The sequence below is a fragment of the Podarcis raffonei genome, chromosome 3 (assembly GCF_027172205.1).
Source record: "Podarcis raffonei isolate rPodRaf1 chromosome 3, rPodRaf1.pri, whole genome shotgun sequence".
NCBI lineage: Eukaryota > Metazoa > Chordata > Lepidosauria > Squamata > Lacertidae > Podarcis > Podarcis raffonei.
In genome coordinates this window covers 97,184,281-97,204,395 of record NC_070604.1, presented here as the reverse complement: position 1 = coordinate 97,204,395, position 20,115 = coordinate 97,184,281, and the positions used below count along the sequence as shown (strand labels likewise).

The window sequence follows — 20,115 nt, the reverse complement described above, 5'->3', positions numbered from 1 at the left end:
TTTATATTTCCACTTTAAGATCAACGTTAGGCATTTAAAATGTTTTACTATTATTTCTTTGAACACCTGTGAAACCTCCAGTGACAACCATGAAGACAGTTCTAATTGAAACTCATATTTAATATCTAACAAATAAATGATAACTGCATTTCTTAGACATCAGTGGGAATTTGATTCAGATTTCAAGTTCAGATTTGTGTTTGCATGTTCTGGATTCTAATTTGGAGGCACCAAGCATAAGCATCCAAGCTTACTGTAGCTTACACTTAAAATGGGATCTGTAGAAGTATTAGCATTATTGTCTGATTTTAATATATGTGAAACCTGGAGCGGTGAGGAGTGCTAACGCATTGCATGAGCACCTCTCCTTGTGCCAGCTTGGTCCTGACAATCCTTCTGTTTGTGCAGGTTTTGCCCGGCAACACCTACACAGATGGGCCTGTCATGCCCCCTGAATGTCTAAATATTCACTTTTGCTTTGACACATGAGCAAGAGACAATAACCAAATGGTTATCTTCCCTCAGCCACCAGCTGTTCACCATTGGCAGCAAAGACGATAGGAGTTATTTGCAGGAGCGTCAGTCCCATTTTTTAACAGTAATATCAGATGATTCCCTATAGAAAATAATTATTCAGGTTTCCATGGCACTTCTCTGCTGCTTTCCATGTGTTTACTTTAAACTCCATGATGAAAAGGTATAGAAGTATCATTTGCTTCTAAGGTTTCAAATGTAAAAGTGTATACATGCAGATGGAAAGTTCAAGCTGGTTCACACTCACGATACTAGATGACTACACCTGCAGTGCTATTGGCAGGTAGGGATCGATACCAGTTTACAAAGGGGTGCTCTGAACAACCCAGAGCCAGCAGTTCTGTGGAATTTTTACTTTACGCAGAACTCCAAAGTCTCTCTCATAAATTATCTTGGGAACATAAGATGCCTGGGAACCCGATGAAGTTGGTGGATCCCTTCACCTCCACTCACTTTCCAGGACAGCTCTCCCTACAACTGTTATAAAAATGTATTATAATAAGGAAGTATTTGGGATCTTGTAAGCAGTCCCTCTGCTTTTGGTTTGCATTTGTCTTCCAGACCACCAAAGAAAAGCAGTCACTGAAGTAGGAGCAAAGTGCATAATTCTCTCTTTCGTGAACTGTAGTTTGTTACATGTGCTGAGAATTGTAGCTCGGTGGCAGGTAAATTACAGTTCCCAGGATTATTCGGGGATGCCCTAGGTTTTAAATGTGCTTCATAAGGTATGTTATATGCACAGCCTATAACTGGATTGCAGCTTCTTTCCCCAAGCACCCACAATCCTATCAAAATGCATTTCAGATGGTACTCTTGCATTTACTCCTGATAATCAGCAGCAAGGAGATTGTTAATTAAAATAGCCTTTAAAATAATTTGTCAATTGTATTTTGCTTGTGCATCTCAGCAAGAGTTGACACACAAAGCACATTTGCTAGATTTCAGTGAAAAAAGTTAATTCAAGTAAGTGGATACAGGCTTAAAATGGCAACTTTCCAAACCTAGAAATGATAAATAGAAAAATACTCAACATTTAATATATCTAAATCTACTGGTCACTCAATTTTATACTCTACTGTATTGTTTAATGTGACTGATACCAAATTATTAAAACAATAATAAACAAGCTGTCAGGTTTCAATGAGCTATTTATTTTCAAGGAATTGACAGATAAGCAGGAACGATGCTTTATCACTAATAATAGCCAAGGGTCCTATCTAAATTCCATTAGTTATTTTTGAAACTGTTCATTACAATATATTACAGAATCCTGAGGTACAAAGATTTGAAGGATTGGCACCTACAGATTCTCCAAATTACACATCTCAACTGAGTGTTTGAGACTGATGCTGAGGAGTATATTTCTGTACACCAGGGATTGGGAAGTTCAGACCCACTGACTAAATGTTCCTTTCTATCTTGTTCTCAGGACTACTCCCTAGCCACACCCCTTGCCTATCCTACTTTGCATTCTCCTTGAATGCTTTGTCTGGCTGGAATGTATCCCCAAACTCTTATAATGCCTATTGCTTGCCTGGATGGAAGACAGAGAGGGATGTTTCAGTGTGATTGGGAACAAGCCCACTGTGCAAAGGTAAAATTAACATTCATTGCTCTGCCAACTTTTGCTTCCAGTGCTTCCTACTGACATGTAGGAACGTTGCCTAGGAGGGGTTTCGATTCTTGGGCTGAAAAATCTTCCCCGTCCCTACTGTATGCTGTAGTGCAATAAACAGACAAATCATATTCAAACATTATGCCAATTTATGTGGGGGTAGAGGGTCACATGTGCACCCCCCATCCAAATATGCGAACATTTATACATCTTGCAAGTGTACCTGTTTCCCTCTCATAGGTTTCAATCATGAATATAGCTCTCAGAAAAACTTCCTGCACTACTCCCAGTTAGGAGAAAGGTGGGGTTTTGCTATATGACATCCAAAATGTGAACAGGATAGGTGGTCCCCCTACCCAAAAATGCAAGAACAGGAGATGCAGCCTATGACCAGGGTGCCAGTGATTTTGCAACTGTAAAATGCTATATATGTGCTAAACATGCTACTGATACAAAAGTATCAATAGTATTAACTTCATTAGGCTTATGTACTTTATTTGCTGAAACTGTAAACAAACAAACAAATGTTATGTTAAATGGCTTCTCATTGAAAAAGAAACCTATGCAGGCTTTCCAATACACTACAAGCCTATGTGGAAAACATGGTGTTTTGTTTTTAATCTGTCATGGTAAACAAATACCAATTAAGCTAGTCACTTTGTATTAACACAGCACCTATCTCAGTCACTATGCATCAACCTGTGATCATCTGTAATGGTGCTCATTAGAAAGGTACGTGCTAAATTTATACTTCAATACAATTTTTTCTCTTCCCTTACCTGCTGCTAAAGTTTGCCCCATTCCCGGCTCGCTGCTGACACAGCCAACTTGATTGCAGAGAGTAATGGTAAAATAGTAAATTCTGTATGGTTCCAGTCCTTCCACTGTGTAGGACTGTTCATCAGCTTCAGCAACATACAAAACCTAAAAAGCAAATAGAGTTAAGACAGCTATCTTGATAGCACTTCCATTATTTTACACTGATAAGAAAGTACATTTAGCAAAAAGAAATTAGCTTTTGCTGATTTTTTAAAAACCTTTTTTAACCTTAATACATTTGCCAAGAGCCATTAGTAGAAACAGGACTTTTTCAAGGAACCTCAAAGAGCTAGAATATAAATTGTAATTGAATATAAACTGTAGTGTCGCAGCTTACACTGATTTTATGCAATCTCAGATTTAGCAGATTGTCAATAAATAAACAAATAAACAGAAATGGTTATTTTTACAAACAGTGTAGATTAAGCATTACACCATTCTGTGATGAAATCTACCAATCCAATCACCATGGAATAAGAGGGATGACTAACAAGTATTTCAAAAAGAAGACTTTCTCTTGCAAACAGATAAATTTATTAGTATCATCACCAATATTAATTATATATTAGCACTAGTGGGTTTAGCACTAAGAAAATGAATTTTCCTTAAGGTAGTTTAAAGGTAAAGGGACCCCTGACCATTAGGTCCAGTCGTGACTGACTCTGGAGTTGCGGCGCTCATCTCCCTTTATTGGCCAAGGGGGCCGGCGTACAGCTTCCGGGTCATGTGGCCAGCATGACTAAGCCGCTTCTGGCCAAACAGAGCAGCGCACGGAAACGCCGTTTACCTTCCCGCCGGAGCAGTACCTATTTATCTACTTGCACTTTGATGTGCTTTCAAACTGCTAGGTTGGCAGGAGCAGGGACCAAGCAACGGGAGCTCACCCCATCGCGGGGATTCAAACTGCCGACGTTCTGATCGGCAAGTCCTAGGCTCTGTGGTTTAACCCACAGCGCCATCCGTGTCCCTCTAAGGTAGTTTACATGGGCATTATTTCAGTGGAACAGTGAAAAGAAGATGAAGGAAAAATCCACAATAGGGAGGGAGCATTGCAGCGGTCCCTTCACCTTTACTTTATTCCAGCAAGCAGCCCACTCCTGATCTCTTAACAATGGCCAGGAGACTAAGAAATGTTTTGTCTGCACTGGACCTCTTGGGTATCCTTGCAGAATTAAACCATGACTTCATGTATACAAGCCATCAGACATTCCCTTCAGAACAATTTGCCAGGAACAAGCCATGTCCTCTCATACGGAGACAAACAAACAGAAAGTCAGCTCCACCCTGGGCAAAATGCCATAGTAACAACTTTGATACTCCCCACTGCACTTTGATAATGGCAAGCGCTGCTCCACTGGCAAATTTGAATTTGGCATAGCCAACAAGACTGGGACCACTTTATAACATCCATATATCAATAAGCAGAGAAAACAGATTGCTAATAACAATAATACCTGAGAATACACTGGCAATACTTTTTGTTCAGTAATTACATTGACGCTGTACCCCATCACTTCTCCTCTTGCTTCATTATCTTGTGGCTTTTCCCAAGATACATTGACAGAATATGGTGAAAGAGGGAATACTGATGGAGGTGGCATGAATACAGGAGCTAAAACAAAAATAAATGTGCTAATTTATCATAAAATAAATGAACAACATGTGTCAGGCAAGTTTTCCCACTATATTTGTAAAATACCATCTGTTAAACTTGATAAAATGGCTGTTTGCATCCAATTCCTAAATAAGCAGCTTGTAGAAATTAATTTTCAGGTCTAAAAGGAATTTTCATATGGTTTTCAATGCTACAAATTTAAAGTAAATGTATCCCACCTATAGGCAAAGTATGGGATCTATTATTTTTATGGTGCACTAACCACCACTTAAAATTTGAAACACAATATAAGTTTCACAGAATAATGCAGATGGATTTTTAAAAGCACAGCCATTCTGCGACCCAGGAAAACCCTGATTAGAGGGGAAATTGTTGAACACTTAAACACTGTCAAAGTAAATTTAATTGCTGAGCAGTTTTGAAATCAACATGTTTCTCTCGTATTATAATATCTGGTATTTCAGAGATGTTTAGTTATGTCATATGTGACTGCTGCAGGATAAGCCTCCATTTTTCAAGACCTATAGGCACTGTAAAATGGTTGTCTTTTGGAAAATACCATTTACAAATCCATCCACAGCAAAAATGCTGCGTTTTTAAAAGTTAACAGCCCAATCCACAATCCTTGGCTTTCAGCCATTTATTCATATGTTAAGTTCCAGCTGAGGGAAATCAATGGGGCTTGTGTTCAACTGCAATGTCTTTGGGATTGAGATACCTACATGGTTGAACTTGAGTTAGACTATTGTTATGATCTTTTTTAACCAAATGATTCTGAGAGTCAATTTAATGGAAATAGGTAGGGTTTACTTCCAAGTAAGTAAATATGGGACTCGAATGTTCATTTAAATGTAGCATAACAAGGTATAAATCACTCTTATCCAACATAGTGGAAGACTTCCTATCTGTTTAGCAGATAAAATTAAGTGAAAGAGAAATCACTGGCTAGAAAGTAATGTACAATTATAAACAACCAGCTAATTCAATATGACAACTCTTAAAATAAAATTATGCTTATGAACCGTTCTTAATTAGTTATAATTAACTGGATTGAACCTGGACATCAACCACATCCACCAATTTCATGAAAATAGGATCAGAGACCACAAATGTTTTTAAACATGTTTTCAAATCAACCCATGAAAAAATAAGACTTCAAAGTATGGTCCTAATCCAGACAAAGTTAAATCTTTTTCAGTTACACCGAGTTCAATGGAGAGTGGGTCTTAATTTAAATGCAGCAGCATAAGCCTAGGTGTAGACATTATGACACCCCATGTATGTATCCCATCAAAGCAGAAAACCCACAGGTCATCCACTATCACAAACTACATGTGAAATTTTTATGCACCTATTCAACCTGCTGCTGGCAGAAATGGAAAAAAATACGCAAAACAATGATGCCATTTTATGTGCTTCGTCTGAGTAGAATTTACTGTGCAGAGGGGTAGGGTTAGCTTTTGGCAGCAGCTATACATGTTCCATAACATCTATTTCCAGAATTCATTTGTGGACTGTCAATGATCATCATAAAGCTCACTCTGACATGAAGGTAATATGTGATAAATGTGACAAAATAAAATAAAGACATAATGTTGGTATACTGTCTTGTTGTTGTTGTTTAGTCGTTTAGTCGTGTCCGACTCTTTGTGACCCCATGGACCAGAGCACGCCAGGCACTTCTGTCTTCCACTGCCTCCCGCAGTTTGGTCAAACTCATGCTGGTAGCTTCGAAGACACTATCCAACCATCTCATTCTCTGCTGTCCCCTTCTCCTTGTGCCCGCCATCTTTCCCAACATCAGGGTCTTTTCCAGTGAGTCTTCTCTTCTTATGAGGTGGCCAAAGTATTGGAGCCTCAGCTTCACGATCTGTCCTTCCAGTGAGCACTCAGGGCTGATTTCCTTCAGAATGGATACGCTTGATCTTCTTGCAGTCCATGGGACTCTCAAGAGTCTCCTCCAGCACCATAATTCAAAAGCATCAATTCTTCGGCGATCAGCCTTCTTTATGGTCCAGCTCTCACTTCCATACATCACTACTGGGAAAACCATGGCTTTAACTATATGAACCTTTGTTGGTAAGGTGATGTCTCTGCTTTTTAAGATGCTGTCTAGGTTTGCCATCGCCTTTCTCCAAAGGAGCAGGCGTCTTTTAATTTTGTGGGTGCTGTCACCATCTGCAGTGATCATGGAGCCCAAAAAAGTAAAATCTCTCATTGCCTCCATTTCTTCCCCTTCTATTTGCCAGGAGGTGATGGGACCAGTGGCCATGATCTTCGTTTTTTTGATGTTGAGCTTCAGACCATATTTTGCGCTCTCCTCTTTCACCCTCATTAAAAGGTTCTTTAGTTCCTCCTCACTTTCTGCCATCAAGGTTGTGTCATCTGCATATCTGAGGTTGTTGATATTTCTTCCGGCGATCTTAATTCTGGCTAGGGATTCATCCAGCCCAACCTTTCGCATGATGAATTCTGCATATAAGTTAAATAAGCAGGGAGACAATATACAGCCTTGCCATACTCCTTTCCCAATTTTGAACCAATCAGTTGTTCCATATCCAGTTCTAACTGTAGCTTCTTGTCCCACATAGAGATTTCTCAGGAGACAGATGAGGTGATCAGGCACTCCCATTTCTTTAAGAACTTGCCATAGTTTGCTGTGGTCGACACAGTCAAAGGCTTTTGCATAGTCAATGAAGCAGAAGTAGATGTCTTTCTGGAACTCTCTAGCTTTCTCCATAATCCAGCGCATGTTTGCAATTTGGTCTCTGGTTCCTCTGCCTCTTCTAAATCCAGCTTGCACTTCTGGGAGTTCTCGGTCCACATACTGCTTAAGCCTGCCTTGTAGAATTTTAAGCATAACCTTGCTAGCGTGTGAAATGAGTGCAATTGTGTAGTAGTTGGAGCATTCTTTGGCACTTCCCTTCTTTGGGATTCGGATGTAGACTGATCTTCTCCAATCCTCTGGCCACTGCTGAGTTTTCCAAATTTGCTGGCATATTGAGTGTAGCACCTTAACAGCATCATCTTTTAAAATTTTAAATAGTTCAGCTGGAATATCATCACTTCTACTGGCCTTGTTATTAGCAATGCTTTCTAAGGCCCATCCCACTCTCCAGGATGTCTGGCTCAAGGTGAGCAACCACACTACTTGGGGTATACGAGACATCCATTTCTTTCTGGTATAGTTCCTCTGTGTATTCTTGCCACCTCTTCTTGATGTCTTCTGCTTCTGTTAGGTCCTTTCCACTTTTGTCTTTTATTATGGAAATCTTTGTACGAAATGTTCCTTTCATATCTCCAATTTTCTTGAACAGATCTCTGGTTTTTCCCATTCTATTGTTTTCCTCTATTTCTTTGCATTGCTCGTTTAAGAAGGCCTTCTTGTCTCTCCTTGCTATTTTTTGGAAATCTGCATTCAATTTCCTGTATATTTCACTATCTCCCTCGCATTTTGCTTGCCGTCTCTCCCCCGCTATTTGTAAGGCCTCGTTGGACAGCCACTTTGCTTTCTTGCATTTCCTTTTCATTGGGATGGTTTTAGTTGCTGCCTCTTGTATAATGTTACGAGCCTCCATCCATAGTTCTTCAGGCACTCTGTCCACCAAATCTAAATCCTATAACCTGTTCCTCACTTCCACTGCGTATTCATAAGGGATTTGACTTAGATTGTATCTTACCGGCCCAGTGGTTTTTCCTACTTTCTTCAGTTTAAGCTTGAATTTTGCTATAAGAAGCTGATGATCTGAGCCACAGTCAGCTCCAGGTCTTGTTTTTGCTGACTGTATAGAGCTTCTCCATCTTTGGCTGCAGAGAATATAATCAATCTGATTTTGATGCTGTCCATCTGGTGATGTCCATGTGTAGAGTCGTCTCTTATGTTGTTGGAAAGGACTGTTTGTGATGACCAGCTTGTTCTCTTGGCAGAACTCTATTAGCCTTTGCCCTGCTTCGTTTTGAACTCCAAGGCCAAACTTGCCAGTTGTTCCTTTTATCTCTTGGCTCCCTACTTTAGCACCCTACTGTCTTAAGACTCTGTAAATAAGACTACTCTAAATGTACTATAGTTTAAGCACGGTTATTATGAGGAAATACTAGTGAATTTAAATTGTTAAAAAGATGGCACAGAATCCTATAATAGCACTTATAAGGTGAAACCTAAATGAACAAGCAATGTCAAGGAGTAAGGTTTGAAAGGCATATTCCGAAAGAAAAATCTAAGTCTTGAAAATGAGTTTACAAGGGTTAACAATTACCTGCCTCTGCTGTTCTCTGTGACGTCCAACGAGAAAATGTGCTGCCGGCCATATTGACTGATAAAACACGGAACTCATATACTGTGAATGGCTCCAAATCAGTGATGTTGGTGCTAGTAAGAGGTGGTTTCAAAGCATTCTCATTGGCAGATTCTATCACTGGGTGAGGACTGAACCACCCACTTGTTTCAAAAACACGATTTTCAGGAGGAATATGTGTTCCATCCGACTGTCGGGTTCCTCTCATATATAGTTCATATCTAATAATTATACCTAGAAATAACAGTGGTTTACCAAAGATATGTTAGCCAGAAAGGATCTAAAATACTTCTGTTTCTAGTACCACCTACTGGTAGAAACATTGTCCACTGATAGCACCGTATAAATACAACTACAACCATAATACATTGCAAAACCTGCCCTCCCACAAGCTTGAGGAATTTAATTCCTATGGATTCTGATAGACTCTTCCAACTGCACTTCAAATTTTGATGAGTTTTCATCTCAAAGCAACAAGTTTAAGAGAAATTTTGTTTAAGAATGCTTGCATTAGGAGTGGGAAGCCTTAGTCCCAGAAGTAAATGTCAAACCACCAAACACTCTGCTTATCTCTGTGATCCTTGGTACTATACTGTTAACAGGTGGTGCTGTGGTCTAAAACACTGAGCCTCTTGGGCTTGCTGATCGGAAGGTTGGTCTGCCAACCTAGCAGTTCAAAAGCATGCCAGGGCAAGTAGATAAATAGGTAGCACTGCAGCAGGAAAGTAAACAGTGTTTCCATGCACTCTGGCACTTCTCATGGTCCTCCATGTGCCAGTAGCAATTTAGTCATGCTGGCCACATGATCCAGAAAGCTGTATGTGGACAAATGCTGGCTCCCTTGGCCTGAAAAGTGAGATAAGCACCATAGTCGCCTTTGACTAGACTTAACCATCCAGGGGCCCTTTACCATTACCTACCCCTCACCAGCCCCTCTTACTTCTCCTGGGGAGAAAAGGTTGTGCACAGTAAAAATAATATTTTAAAAATGCACTTATATGAGCAAAACATGCTGTACCTACTTAAGCAAAAGAAATAGAATCCTACCATTTGCTTTATTGGGTGGGTTCCATTCTATAGCCAGTGACGTAGAGTTGATAGTTTGTACAACTGGAGGATGCTGCTGTTGAGGTGGGGCCTGTGCAGTAACTATTGCCACCTCCTGGCTCTGCAAACATCCTCCACGGGTACACGCTTGAACATAAAAACTGTATTTTGTAAATGGAATCAGATTCCAGACAGTTGTTGAGGTTTCTATGCCTTCATACTGGTCACAGGCTTGAAGTTCAAGTAAAGAAGTGCATGTCAATACATATTTCTCTATTGGACCAGAGTCGTTTGATAGGCTTGTCCAGCTGAAGGAAACAGAGTGTGGTCCAACAGGAATAACTGGGTTTAAATGCAAGTTTCCTACAGGTATCCCAGGCTGTGTTCTGTACGTCAAGGCTGCACTGCTTGTAGATCCATGGACATTGCTGGCCTCAAGGTGGTATGAATAGAATGAATAGGGAGATAGAGAGGTATCCGTGAAGATCTGGATCCCTACAATATAAACATAAAAAGTTGTATTTCAGTTGTCAGATCCCAAGGAGCCACATGTAAATTTCTCGTTTTAATTTTTTAAAACCTGCAGTATAATGGATACTTTGTAATTACCAATGGGTGATTAGGTAAGGGCCTTCCCCAACAACGCTTTCCGCTGCTGCTGGTAAACTTGAATAAAATATTCCTTGCTTTAGTAAAGTCTCAATAAATTTAATTTCATTAATAAACAGTAATGGTTGTTTTTGCATTATTTTATGTATTCAATAGCTTCACCATTTAAGAATGTGTTATCTGAAAGCATCAGTTACAGAAGAAAAAGAATGGGTTTTTTCTCTCTATCTATTGCCTATTCCTTCCTTCTAAAAGAACTCTCAAAATCATTTCACATTAATGTTGCAAAGCCATCAGTCAAATAATCAGGCCTGGTTTGGAGACTACTGTTAATTTTCCTTGAAAAGTTCAATGCTTCTACATTTGTAATTTGAAACTCTCATTTAGTACTAAGACCTGTATGCACGCTGTTGCACTTAGGTGGTGTCCCCTGTGTGTCTTACAGATGCTACACACATACTAAGAATATAGTCATAAACATAAGAATCTGGCAGCATTAACAAATTTATCTTAGTATTCAAATGCCAAACAGTAGATTATATTCACATCATTAATTATCATGATTGTCAGGAAATGTCAGAATGGTAATTTTTTTTAAAGGAACAGTTGTGGCTTTAGAAAATAATGATTTGTTGAACAAGCCTATATCAGTCTCTGATTAGGAAACCAGTAGTTAGTTAATGTTTTAAGAGCAGCTGCTCGTCGATGTTAATATGATTTCGAAATGGCATCAGCACACTATTCTAGAAGGATTGCTCCATTCAATTCCAAGAATATAGCAGGGACTTTAGTAAACCTCTCGGATATATATTTGAATTGCTAAACACTCTTGTTAGGATATGAAAGATGTAAAGCATAATTTATCCCAGAATTGTTCAGTAAGATAGTGTATGTACATAGAAAAGTGTCAGAATCTGAACTTGAAGCAAGTACTAAACTTAGGACTTCAGCAGCTGGAGGACCAGGACTCATTCTGTGCACTACTACCAATCTCTAGGCAATAAAAAGAGTAATGCAAGCATAAGACAGCCAAAATGATCTATTAGCTAGAGTGCTGGAGACACTTGGGTTTAAATCCCTGCTCAGCTATGAAGTTCATGGGGTGACTCTGGATCAGTCAGTTTCTTAGCCTGACCTCCCTCACATGATTTTACACTTGTGATTTCAAGGATACTTGACTTATTTTGGAGGACAGATAAACATGTGATATAGATATAAGTGACTAGACCAAATCTGCCCAACATGTTTTCCCTCTGGAACCTAGCACAGACCCAATTCAAATGACCACTACCCGGACTATTATACAACTTAAGACACTTTCCTCAAGGTGAGGGGATAGCAAACGGCTCTTCAACCCCCTCCCCTCCCCCCTCCCCTCCAGTATGATGAGCAAGAGAGGATGTGGTGAAGCCTTTCATTTATTTAATATCCCTTCTCCTGCACAAGCAAGACACAAGGACGTAGGAGTGAGTAATTGAGGTGCTTAAGAAGAAGTTGCTGCCATGCCACAGAATCTTTTGCCATTCACACGGCGGGTGGTGGTGGGTAAAGAGACCACTTTACCTGTTCCTTGGTATAGATGAAAGTGAGTCAGTAAGGGGAGTTAAATTTGTTGGATTTGCTCATTTGAAAATATGGCTGCTGACCAGGAAATGGTAAAATCACTTGATACCAGAGCTAAACTGACTGCCTAGAGGAAGGAAGGCTTGTAAGCAAGTCTTGGATGGAGTACCAGTGGGCCCTAATGTTATTAGAAGGTATCACTATCTGGACAGGTGTAGCCTAACTTCTCTCCTCTATGCTCAGGTAACATCTAGGTTATACTTAGGGCTGCCTCTGAAGACAATTCAGAAACTTCAGCTAGTGCAGAATTTGGTAGTCAGGTTGCTCAACAGGTCAAGACGGTTTGAGCATCTTAACTGATCCTGGCCCGACTGCACTGGCTGCCAATTAGTTTCCGGGCCAATGCAAAGCACTGCTTTTGACCTATAAACCTTAAACGGCTCAGGGCCACAATAACTCAAGGATGGCCTTCCTCCATTTGAACGGAACGGGACCCTATGATCATCATCTGATGCCCTTCTTTGTGTGCCTCCCCCATAAGAGGTCTGGAGGATGGCAACACAAGAACAGACTTTTTCTGTGGTGGCTTCCCATTTGTGGAATGCTCTCCCCAGGGAGACTCTCCTTCTTCATTCAGTCACAGAATCATAGCCTAGTAGAGTTGGAAGGCACCACGAAGGTTCTACCAGCAATGCAGGAATCTTTTGCCCAGTGTTCTGCTCGAACCCACAACCCTGTGATTAAGAGACTCTTCCTCTATTGAGTCAACCCAGCCTTCATTACATATTTTTAGGCTCCAGGTGAAAAAAAATTCTCTATGACCAGGACTTTGGCTGATTCTATGGCCTTTAAATATGTTTTTTTTGGGGGGGGTTGGTTTATTTTTGATTTTTTTATTATGTATTTTATGTTCTCATTTTGTATTTTTATGCTGTGAATGGCCCTGTGTTCTTCAGATGAAGGGTGGTATACAAATTCAAATACATACATACAGTGAAATATACATAGGTAGTATTCATGAGCACTCACGGTAAGGGTAGTTATCCTCTGTCATATAGATTTGACTCCCATTTCTATACAGCCTGTACACAAGCCAGTTTGAATTTGGAGAATCAGGTGGATTCCAAACAAGTCTGATAGCAGAAGAATTTACAACTTCTCCTCCTGGCGGCGGCTGCTGAGAAGGAGCTGGATTATAACGCAATAAAAGCCATATTTAGGCATCAAGACAACCAAACTTCATAAGCAGAAGTGCATTTAAAAAATGAAAAGAAACAGTTTCTTCTAGCAGAAGAAAATGATATGAAGCAGAAGAGCTGTGTTTCACCAGTACAATCTTAAGAAAAGCCAAAACAAAGCAGCCAGCCAGCATACATTAAAAATCACTATGCAAGACATCCAAAATAGCATAATTCTGCCTAAAGAACCACTTTAAGTGTGCTTTGGCTGAAAATCTGCACAATGCACACATACAGAGCAAACACAGCAAACATACAGATGCAGAGACATCTGAAAGGTGTAAGTAGATCCCTTGCTTCATGCTGCCTCTCCACTCCCATGTTAATTCTGGTCTTTTTCTATGTATTCCCTGCAGACACCCACAAGCTTGTTTTCCCTTCAGATGTCTGTTTATGTAAGCTGCTTGTGGAGAAACTGACACAGACTCAATACAGATGACCAACTTACTCAGTTGAAAGATATTCTACTATAACTTTTATTATTTTTCCATATTAATGAAAATGTGGTGGGCTTTTCCCCCTGCCAAATGTTCTAATGTGCGATGAACACTGAGGGTCTCATCAAGTTATAAGGCTTCCCCACAAAAAATTCACCACAGTAACAGTACTCTTCAGCATGTGACAATGGCTGGGGAAGATATTTCCTCAAGCCATAGAGTCAACTCACAACCTGGTGACAACTAGAGTTTTTGGACTACAACTCCCATGATCCCTTGCCATTGGCCATACTAGCTGAGACTGGTGGGAGTTGCAGTCCAAAATCCCTGTAGAGGCCCAAACTATAGAGGATTGCTGTACTGTCTTTTTAAAAAAGAAACATCTTGCCTTTTCTGCTTTCTTCCCTTAGATGTCAGATTTTAAATCTTAATTCCTATTCTGAGCTTTGCTAATATATTTTGAAGCATTATCAGGCTTGTGAGATATTTTACATTTTAAATATCTTAAATATTTATTTAAGTTTTCATATGTACATGAACACCCTTTAATGTATGAATAAAACTCCTCACTTGCAGACTTAGAAAATTGGTTGTGTATTGCTGGAATATAGTGAGCATGAAAAAGAAGGAAGAAATATACATAAAGGTGATGTCTTGTTCCCACAATAAATGATTATTTAAATAATAAATTTAACCCCATAAGGGCCAGATAACTACAGTATGTTTTAGGGTTTTGTTTTTAAGTGAGAAACTGTAGTCATACCCTGTGGTTCCTTGTGTTGTATGATGAAGGGACAGTGTGGGGTATGTGTACATATATTGATCTTGATTTTAAGGTGTGAAATTACGCACAATACACTTCACGGTCTTAAAAGCAACACAGCAGAGAATTTTACAGGCTTAAAAGCAATGCAGTTTTCTTTTTAAAAAGCCAGAAAAATTTTCCTAAGAGAAACAAAACAACTCCAAAGAGAGGAGAGAAATGTTTTATTGACCCATTTGAAACAACACTTTGAAACTATTATCACAATGAATAAAATTTTAAGACCGTGAGAACATATTTAACCCTTCTACTTCCTGGAAGTAGTGAGAAGAAAACACTGAAGCAATGAATGGAGACAGAGGACTTCCATGTTGTGTGAATATATAAAAATATTTTTTTGATGATATGCAATTTCCAGGCTCTTTATATTAAAAAAAAGAACTTTACTTTCATAAACATATAACTTAGAAGAATATCTGATGCACCCATGATATTGCTTGTATGAGTTGAAAAAATCTTTGCTGCCACCTGTAATCAGGCTCCTCAATCCACTAACTGTCATCTGTCAGCATCCTGGGTAGCATGGATTTTCTAGACTAACAGCTTTTGGTACCTCCTCTGTTGAACTGCTTTTCAACCTAGCTGGTTATTACAATATTTTGACTAAGAAGAACTAGTGCCTGAGTTTGCTTTTCCCCCCTCATCCCTGTTAATCCCTTTTCCTTTTGTGTTATGCCTTTTTAATTGTAAGCCTGAGGGAGAGCAACAGTCTTATTACAGATCTTTGTAATCTTTGGGAGCGTCTTTTGGCTGAAGAGAAGGTAAAAATCCTTCAAATAAGTATAGAAATGAGTACGTTGGTCTTTTTTAAATGCAACAGGGAAGGAAAACACCAGGGTATATTAAGTAATGTAGAGACTCACAAGGTAGCATGTTGTTTTGCTCCTGTCCATTACAAATAACTGTCCCTAAAGATTAGGTATTATAAATAGAGCCTTGCAATTGGTAGCAATTATACTAGCAAAGTCGAGTTAAAATTGCTAGAGAGAATACACTGGTAGTTATTGGAGGAAAGGAGATTGTGTTAGAAGGAAATTATTATTGTGCTCTTATTACTAAAGTTTCATTGCCTCCACAGATATTCAAGTATGGTGTACATTAGAACCATAAAGTTAAAGAAACAACTGATTTTGAAGCATTATGGGCTTTCTATATTTCACTCAGCAAATGTTACTGTTGTCTATACTCACAAATGAAGAAATATTTTTGTTTTTAAATATATATCATATTATCTTTTGGAGAATTAAATTTTATTACTTATCTTAAATTATGCTATGTAATTTACAGTGCAGTCCTAAAATGTATTATCAGAAGTAAACTCCACCTGCCTTTAATGAATTCAATGGGGCTTACTCCCAGGGAAGTGCATATAGGATTGCAGCTTCAAGGCACAATCCAACAAGACCTTTTCCTGAATAAACTCCTTTGAAATGAATGGGAGCCCTGGCCATTTCAGGAGGGGTTCTGCCATTAAATTCTGTGATAAAGGTCTCACACTGTCTTTAAAACATTGGAGTTGAAACTGGTTTTATATGTGCAGTAGTTTTTGTTTTTTTCATAGGTAATGTTTTTTATTGTTTTTATATATGCAATTTCTTTAACTGTTTTTATATATGTGATTGTTTCTATGTGTTCTTTTTTTATATAAAAATTTTATTGGTTTTTCAACATATAATATAAGACAACACAAACAACAAACACTCACAAACAAACAAACATATAAACATGTATAATTTCATAAATTTTTTCATATACCCAATTTCAACGACTTCCCCATGCCTCCCTTTTCTGCATCCCTGTTTTAAATTTTATCAGCAACCCCTGGTCTGAATTACTTATTAATTCCTTTCTTTAACCCTTTTCTTTCCTCTTGTCTAATCATTTATCGCTGCAAATCTGCTATGCTTTACCCATGACATTTTAACACTCAATAATTTTACAGGAATTTTTAAGATACAATTTAAACTTCTTCCAGTCTTCTTCCACCGTCTCTTTCCCTTGGTCACGGATTCTGCTCGTCATCTCTGCTAGTCCCATGTAGTCAATCACCTTCGTCTGCCACTCTTCCAGTGTGGGTAGTTCTTGTGTCTTCCAATACTTTGCTAGTAGAACTCTTGCTGCTGTTGTAGCATACATAAAGAACGTCCTATCTTTCTTTGACACCAATTGGCCTACTATGCCCAGGAGAAAAGCCTCTGGTTTTTTGTGAAAGGTACACTTAAGCACCTTCTTAATTTCATTATATATCGTTTCCCAGAAGGCCTTAATCCTTGGGCACGTCCACCAAAGGTGATAGAAAGTACCTTCAGTTTCATTACATTTCCAACATTTGTTATTGGGCAAATGATAAATTTTTGCAAGCTTGACTGGGGTCATGTACCACCTATAAATCATTTTCATAATATTCTCTCTTAAGGCATTACATGCCGTAAATTTTATACCGGTGGTCCATAACTGTTCCCAGTCAGCAAACATAATGTCATGACCAATGTCCTGTGCCCATTTAATCATAGCTGATTTAACCGTTTCATCCTGTGTATTCCATTTCAGCAGCAAATTGTACATTCTAGACAAATTCTTAGTATTGGGTTCTAACAATTCTGTTTCTAACTTTGACTTTTCCACCTGGAAGCCAATTTTCCTGTCCTGTTTAAATACTTCATTTATCTGGTAATAATGAAGCCAATCTCTTACTTTAGACTTCAGTTTCTCATAGCTCTGTAATTTCACATTTCCACCTTCTTGTTCTATAATTTCCCAATATTTTGGCCATTTAGATCCATATTAAGTTTTTTAACTTCCTTAGCCTCCATTGGTGACAACCATCTAGGGGTTTTACTTTCCAACAGATCTTTATAACGAATCCAAACATTGTATAATGCTTTCCTAACAATATGGTTTTTGAAACCTTTATGAGTTTTTACCTTGTCATACCATATATATGCGTGCCAACCAAACCTATTGTTGAACCCTTCTAAGTCCAAAATGTCTGTGTTCTCAAGAAGTAGCCAGTCTTTCAGCCAGCAAAAAGCTGCTGCTTCATAGTACAATTTTAAGTCCGGCAGGGCAAACCCCCCTCTTTCTTTTGCATCAGTTAATATCTTAAATTTTATTCTGGGCTTTTTGCCCTGCCAGACAAATCTCGATATATCTTTCTGCCACTTCTTGAAACAGTCCATTCTGTCCACAATCTGCAATGTTTGAAACAAAAACAACATTCTTGGCAAAACATTCATCTTAATAACAGCGATTCGGCCTAACAAGGAAAGTCTCAAGTTTGACCATATTTCCAAATCTTTCTTAATTTCTGTCCAACATTTCTCATAATTATCTTTAAATAAGTTCACATTCTTACTTGTTAAATTAACCCCTAGATATTTCACCTTATTTGCTACCATTAATCCAGTTTCACTCTGAAACTTCTCTCTTTCCTCCACTGTTAAGTTCTTTCCCAGTACCTTTGTTTTTTGTTTATTTAACTTAAAACCTGCCACTCGACCAAAAACTTGTATTATCTCCAAAACTTTTTTCATACTAGTGTCTGGCTCTTGCAAAGTTAAAACTAAATCATCTGCAAACGCTTTCAACTTGTATTGTTTAGCTCCGACCTGAATCCCTTTTACCAGCTGGTCCCCTCTAATCATATTTAATAAAACCTCCAGAACAGTTATAAAAAGTAGTGGGGATATTGGGCACCCCTGTCGTGTCCCTTTTTCAATAGCAATTTCTTCAGTAACCACGTTATTTACAATTAGTTTTGCTTTTTGTTCAGAATAGATTGCACCTATACCATTCTCAAAACCTTGGCCTACCCCCATTCCTTTGAGATTCTTTTTCATAAAACTCCAAGAAATATTGTCAAAGGCTTTCTCAGCGTCCACAAATATTAATACTGCCTTAGTGTTAATATTGTTCTCAAGTAACTCCGTAATGTCTATTATATTTCTCACATTATCAGATAAATGTCTTCCCGGGAGAAAGCCAGTGGTGGACCTGACTACTGAGGCAAAGGACTTAGCGGATATATCGAACTTGACATTTGGACTTCAGACCCCAACAAAGGAAGAACAACTGCTGGGGGCAGTTGGAGGAGTAACCAAGTAAACAATAATATGGCTCTACAATTTTTAAGCTGGAATTGTAACGGTTTGAACCTTCCCAGAAAAAGACGTGAGGTTTTCCATATTTTAAAAAAAGAACAATTGGATTTGATTTGTTTGCAAGAAACCCATGTGACTAGAATACATAGAAAATTACTTGTTAATAAAAGACTGGGACAGGAATTTATCTCATCAGATAAAGTGAAAAAAAGAGGAGTGGTGATTTATGCTAAGGAAAAATTGGCCCCTAAGTTGATGTTTAAAGATGAACAAGGAAGATACCTGGCAATTGAAATACAAGTCCAAGGAGAAAAATTATTGATAATTGGGATTTATGCTCCGAATGAAGGGAAGTCAGAGTTCTTCAAGAAACTACATGAGACATTAATGGACTATTTGGATTACAATGTAATCATGATGGGAGATATGAATGGAGTGGTCTCTACAAATATGGACAAAGCACTAAGACAGGTGGTTTCTAAGGATGGGAGACTACCTAAGACTTTTTTTGAAATGACAGATAATATGGACTTGATTGACATCTGGAGAACAAGAAACCCTCTGGAGAGAGAGGGAACTTTTTTCTCTGAAGCAAAAATGACCTGGACCAGAATCGACCAAATTTGGGTAACTAGTGGAATGGCACCTAAGATAAAGAAAGTGGAAATCTGCCCAAAGACTTGCTCCGACCATAACGCCGTAAAGATGGAAATGAACATAACAACAGCTGGTTCCTTCAGATGGAGGATGAATGACTCCCTATTTAGAGATGAAGAGGTGTACAGAAAGGCCCAGAAAACTATCAAGGATTACTTTGAGATAAATCTGAAAACAGAGGTGGAGAAAAGAACAATTTGGGACGCAAGTAAAGCCGTCATGAGAGGATTCTTGATACAGCAGAATACCTTAAAAAAGAAGAGACAGAATGAAAAGAAAGATAAGATTTTGGAAAAAATAAAAGAAGGTGAAAAGAAATTGAGATCAAAGCCAAAGTCTCATGAAATCTTAAGAGAAATAAAGTTCTACCAGAGACAGTATATGGAATTGATGAACCAGGAGATAGAATGGAAAATAAAGCAAATGAGACAAAAGACATTTGAATCGGCAGATAAATGTGGGAAACTTCTGGCATGGCAACTGAAGAAGAGACAAAAGTTGAATACGGTTACAAGCTTAGAGGTTGAAGGAAAGAACATTTTTAGGCCAAATGAGATTAGAAACTGCTTTCAGAGTTATTTCAGGAAACTTTATGCACAAGGGCCGGTGGAGGAAAAAGAGATGGAAGAATTTCTTTAAAAATATGGATTACAAAAAATATCTGACCAAAGTAAAGTGATTTTAAACCAGAAAATAACTGAGCAAGAAATAGAGGGAGCCATTCAAAACATGAAACTGGGAAAATCTCCAGGACCAGATGGCC

General features: G+C 38.6%; 1 protein-coding gene across 6 annotated transcripts in view; it reads right to left on the bottom strand.

The window, feature by feature from the left end:
- Positions 1-20,115, bottom strand: part of USH2A (usherin) — a 427,327-nt gene that overhangs the window by 317,992 nt on the left and 89,220 nt on the right. For all 6 annotated transcript variants that reach the window (XR_008329695.1, XM_053383154.1, XM_053383155.1 and 3 more), the window contains exons 16-20: positions 13,127-13,285; positions 9,926-10,420; positions 8,840-9,112; positions 4,423-4,580; positions 2,929-3,073 (exon numbers count right to left, since the gene is read on the bottom strand). Coding sequence is in view for 5 of the 6 variants with exons in the window: in XM_053383154.1 (XP_053239129.1) it covers positions 2,929-3,073; positions 4,423-4,580; positions 8,840-9,112; positions 9,926-10,420; positions 13,127-13,285 (1,230 nt within the window). In the remaining variant the exon portion in view is untranslated. The remainder of the gene's footprint in view (positions 1-2,928; positions 3,074-4,422; positions 4,581-8,839; positions 9,113-9,925; positions 10,421-13,126; positions 13,286-20,115) is intronic.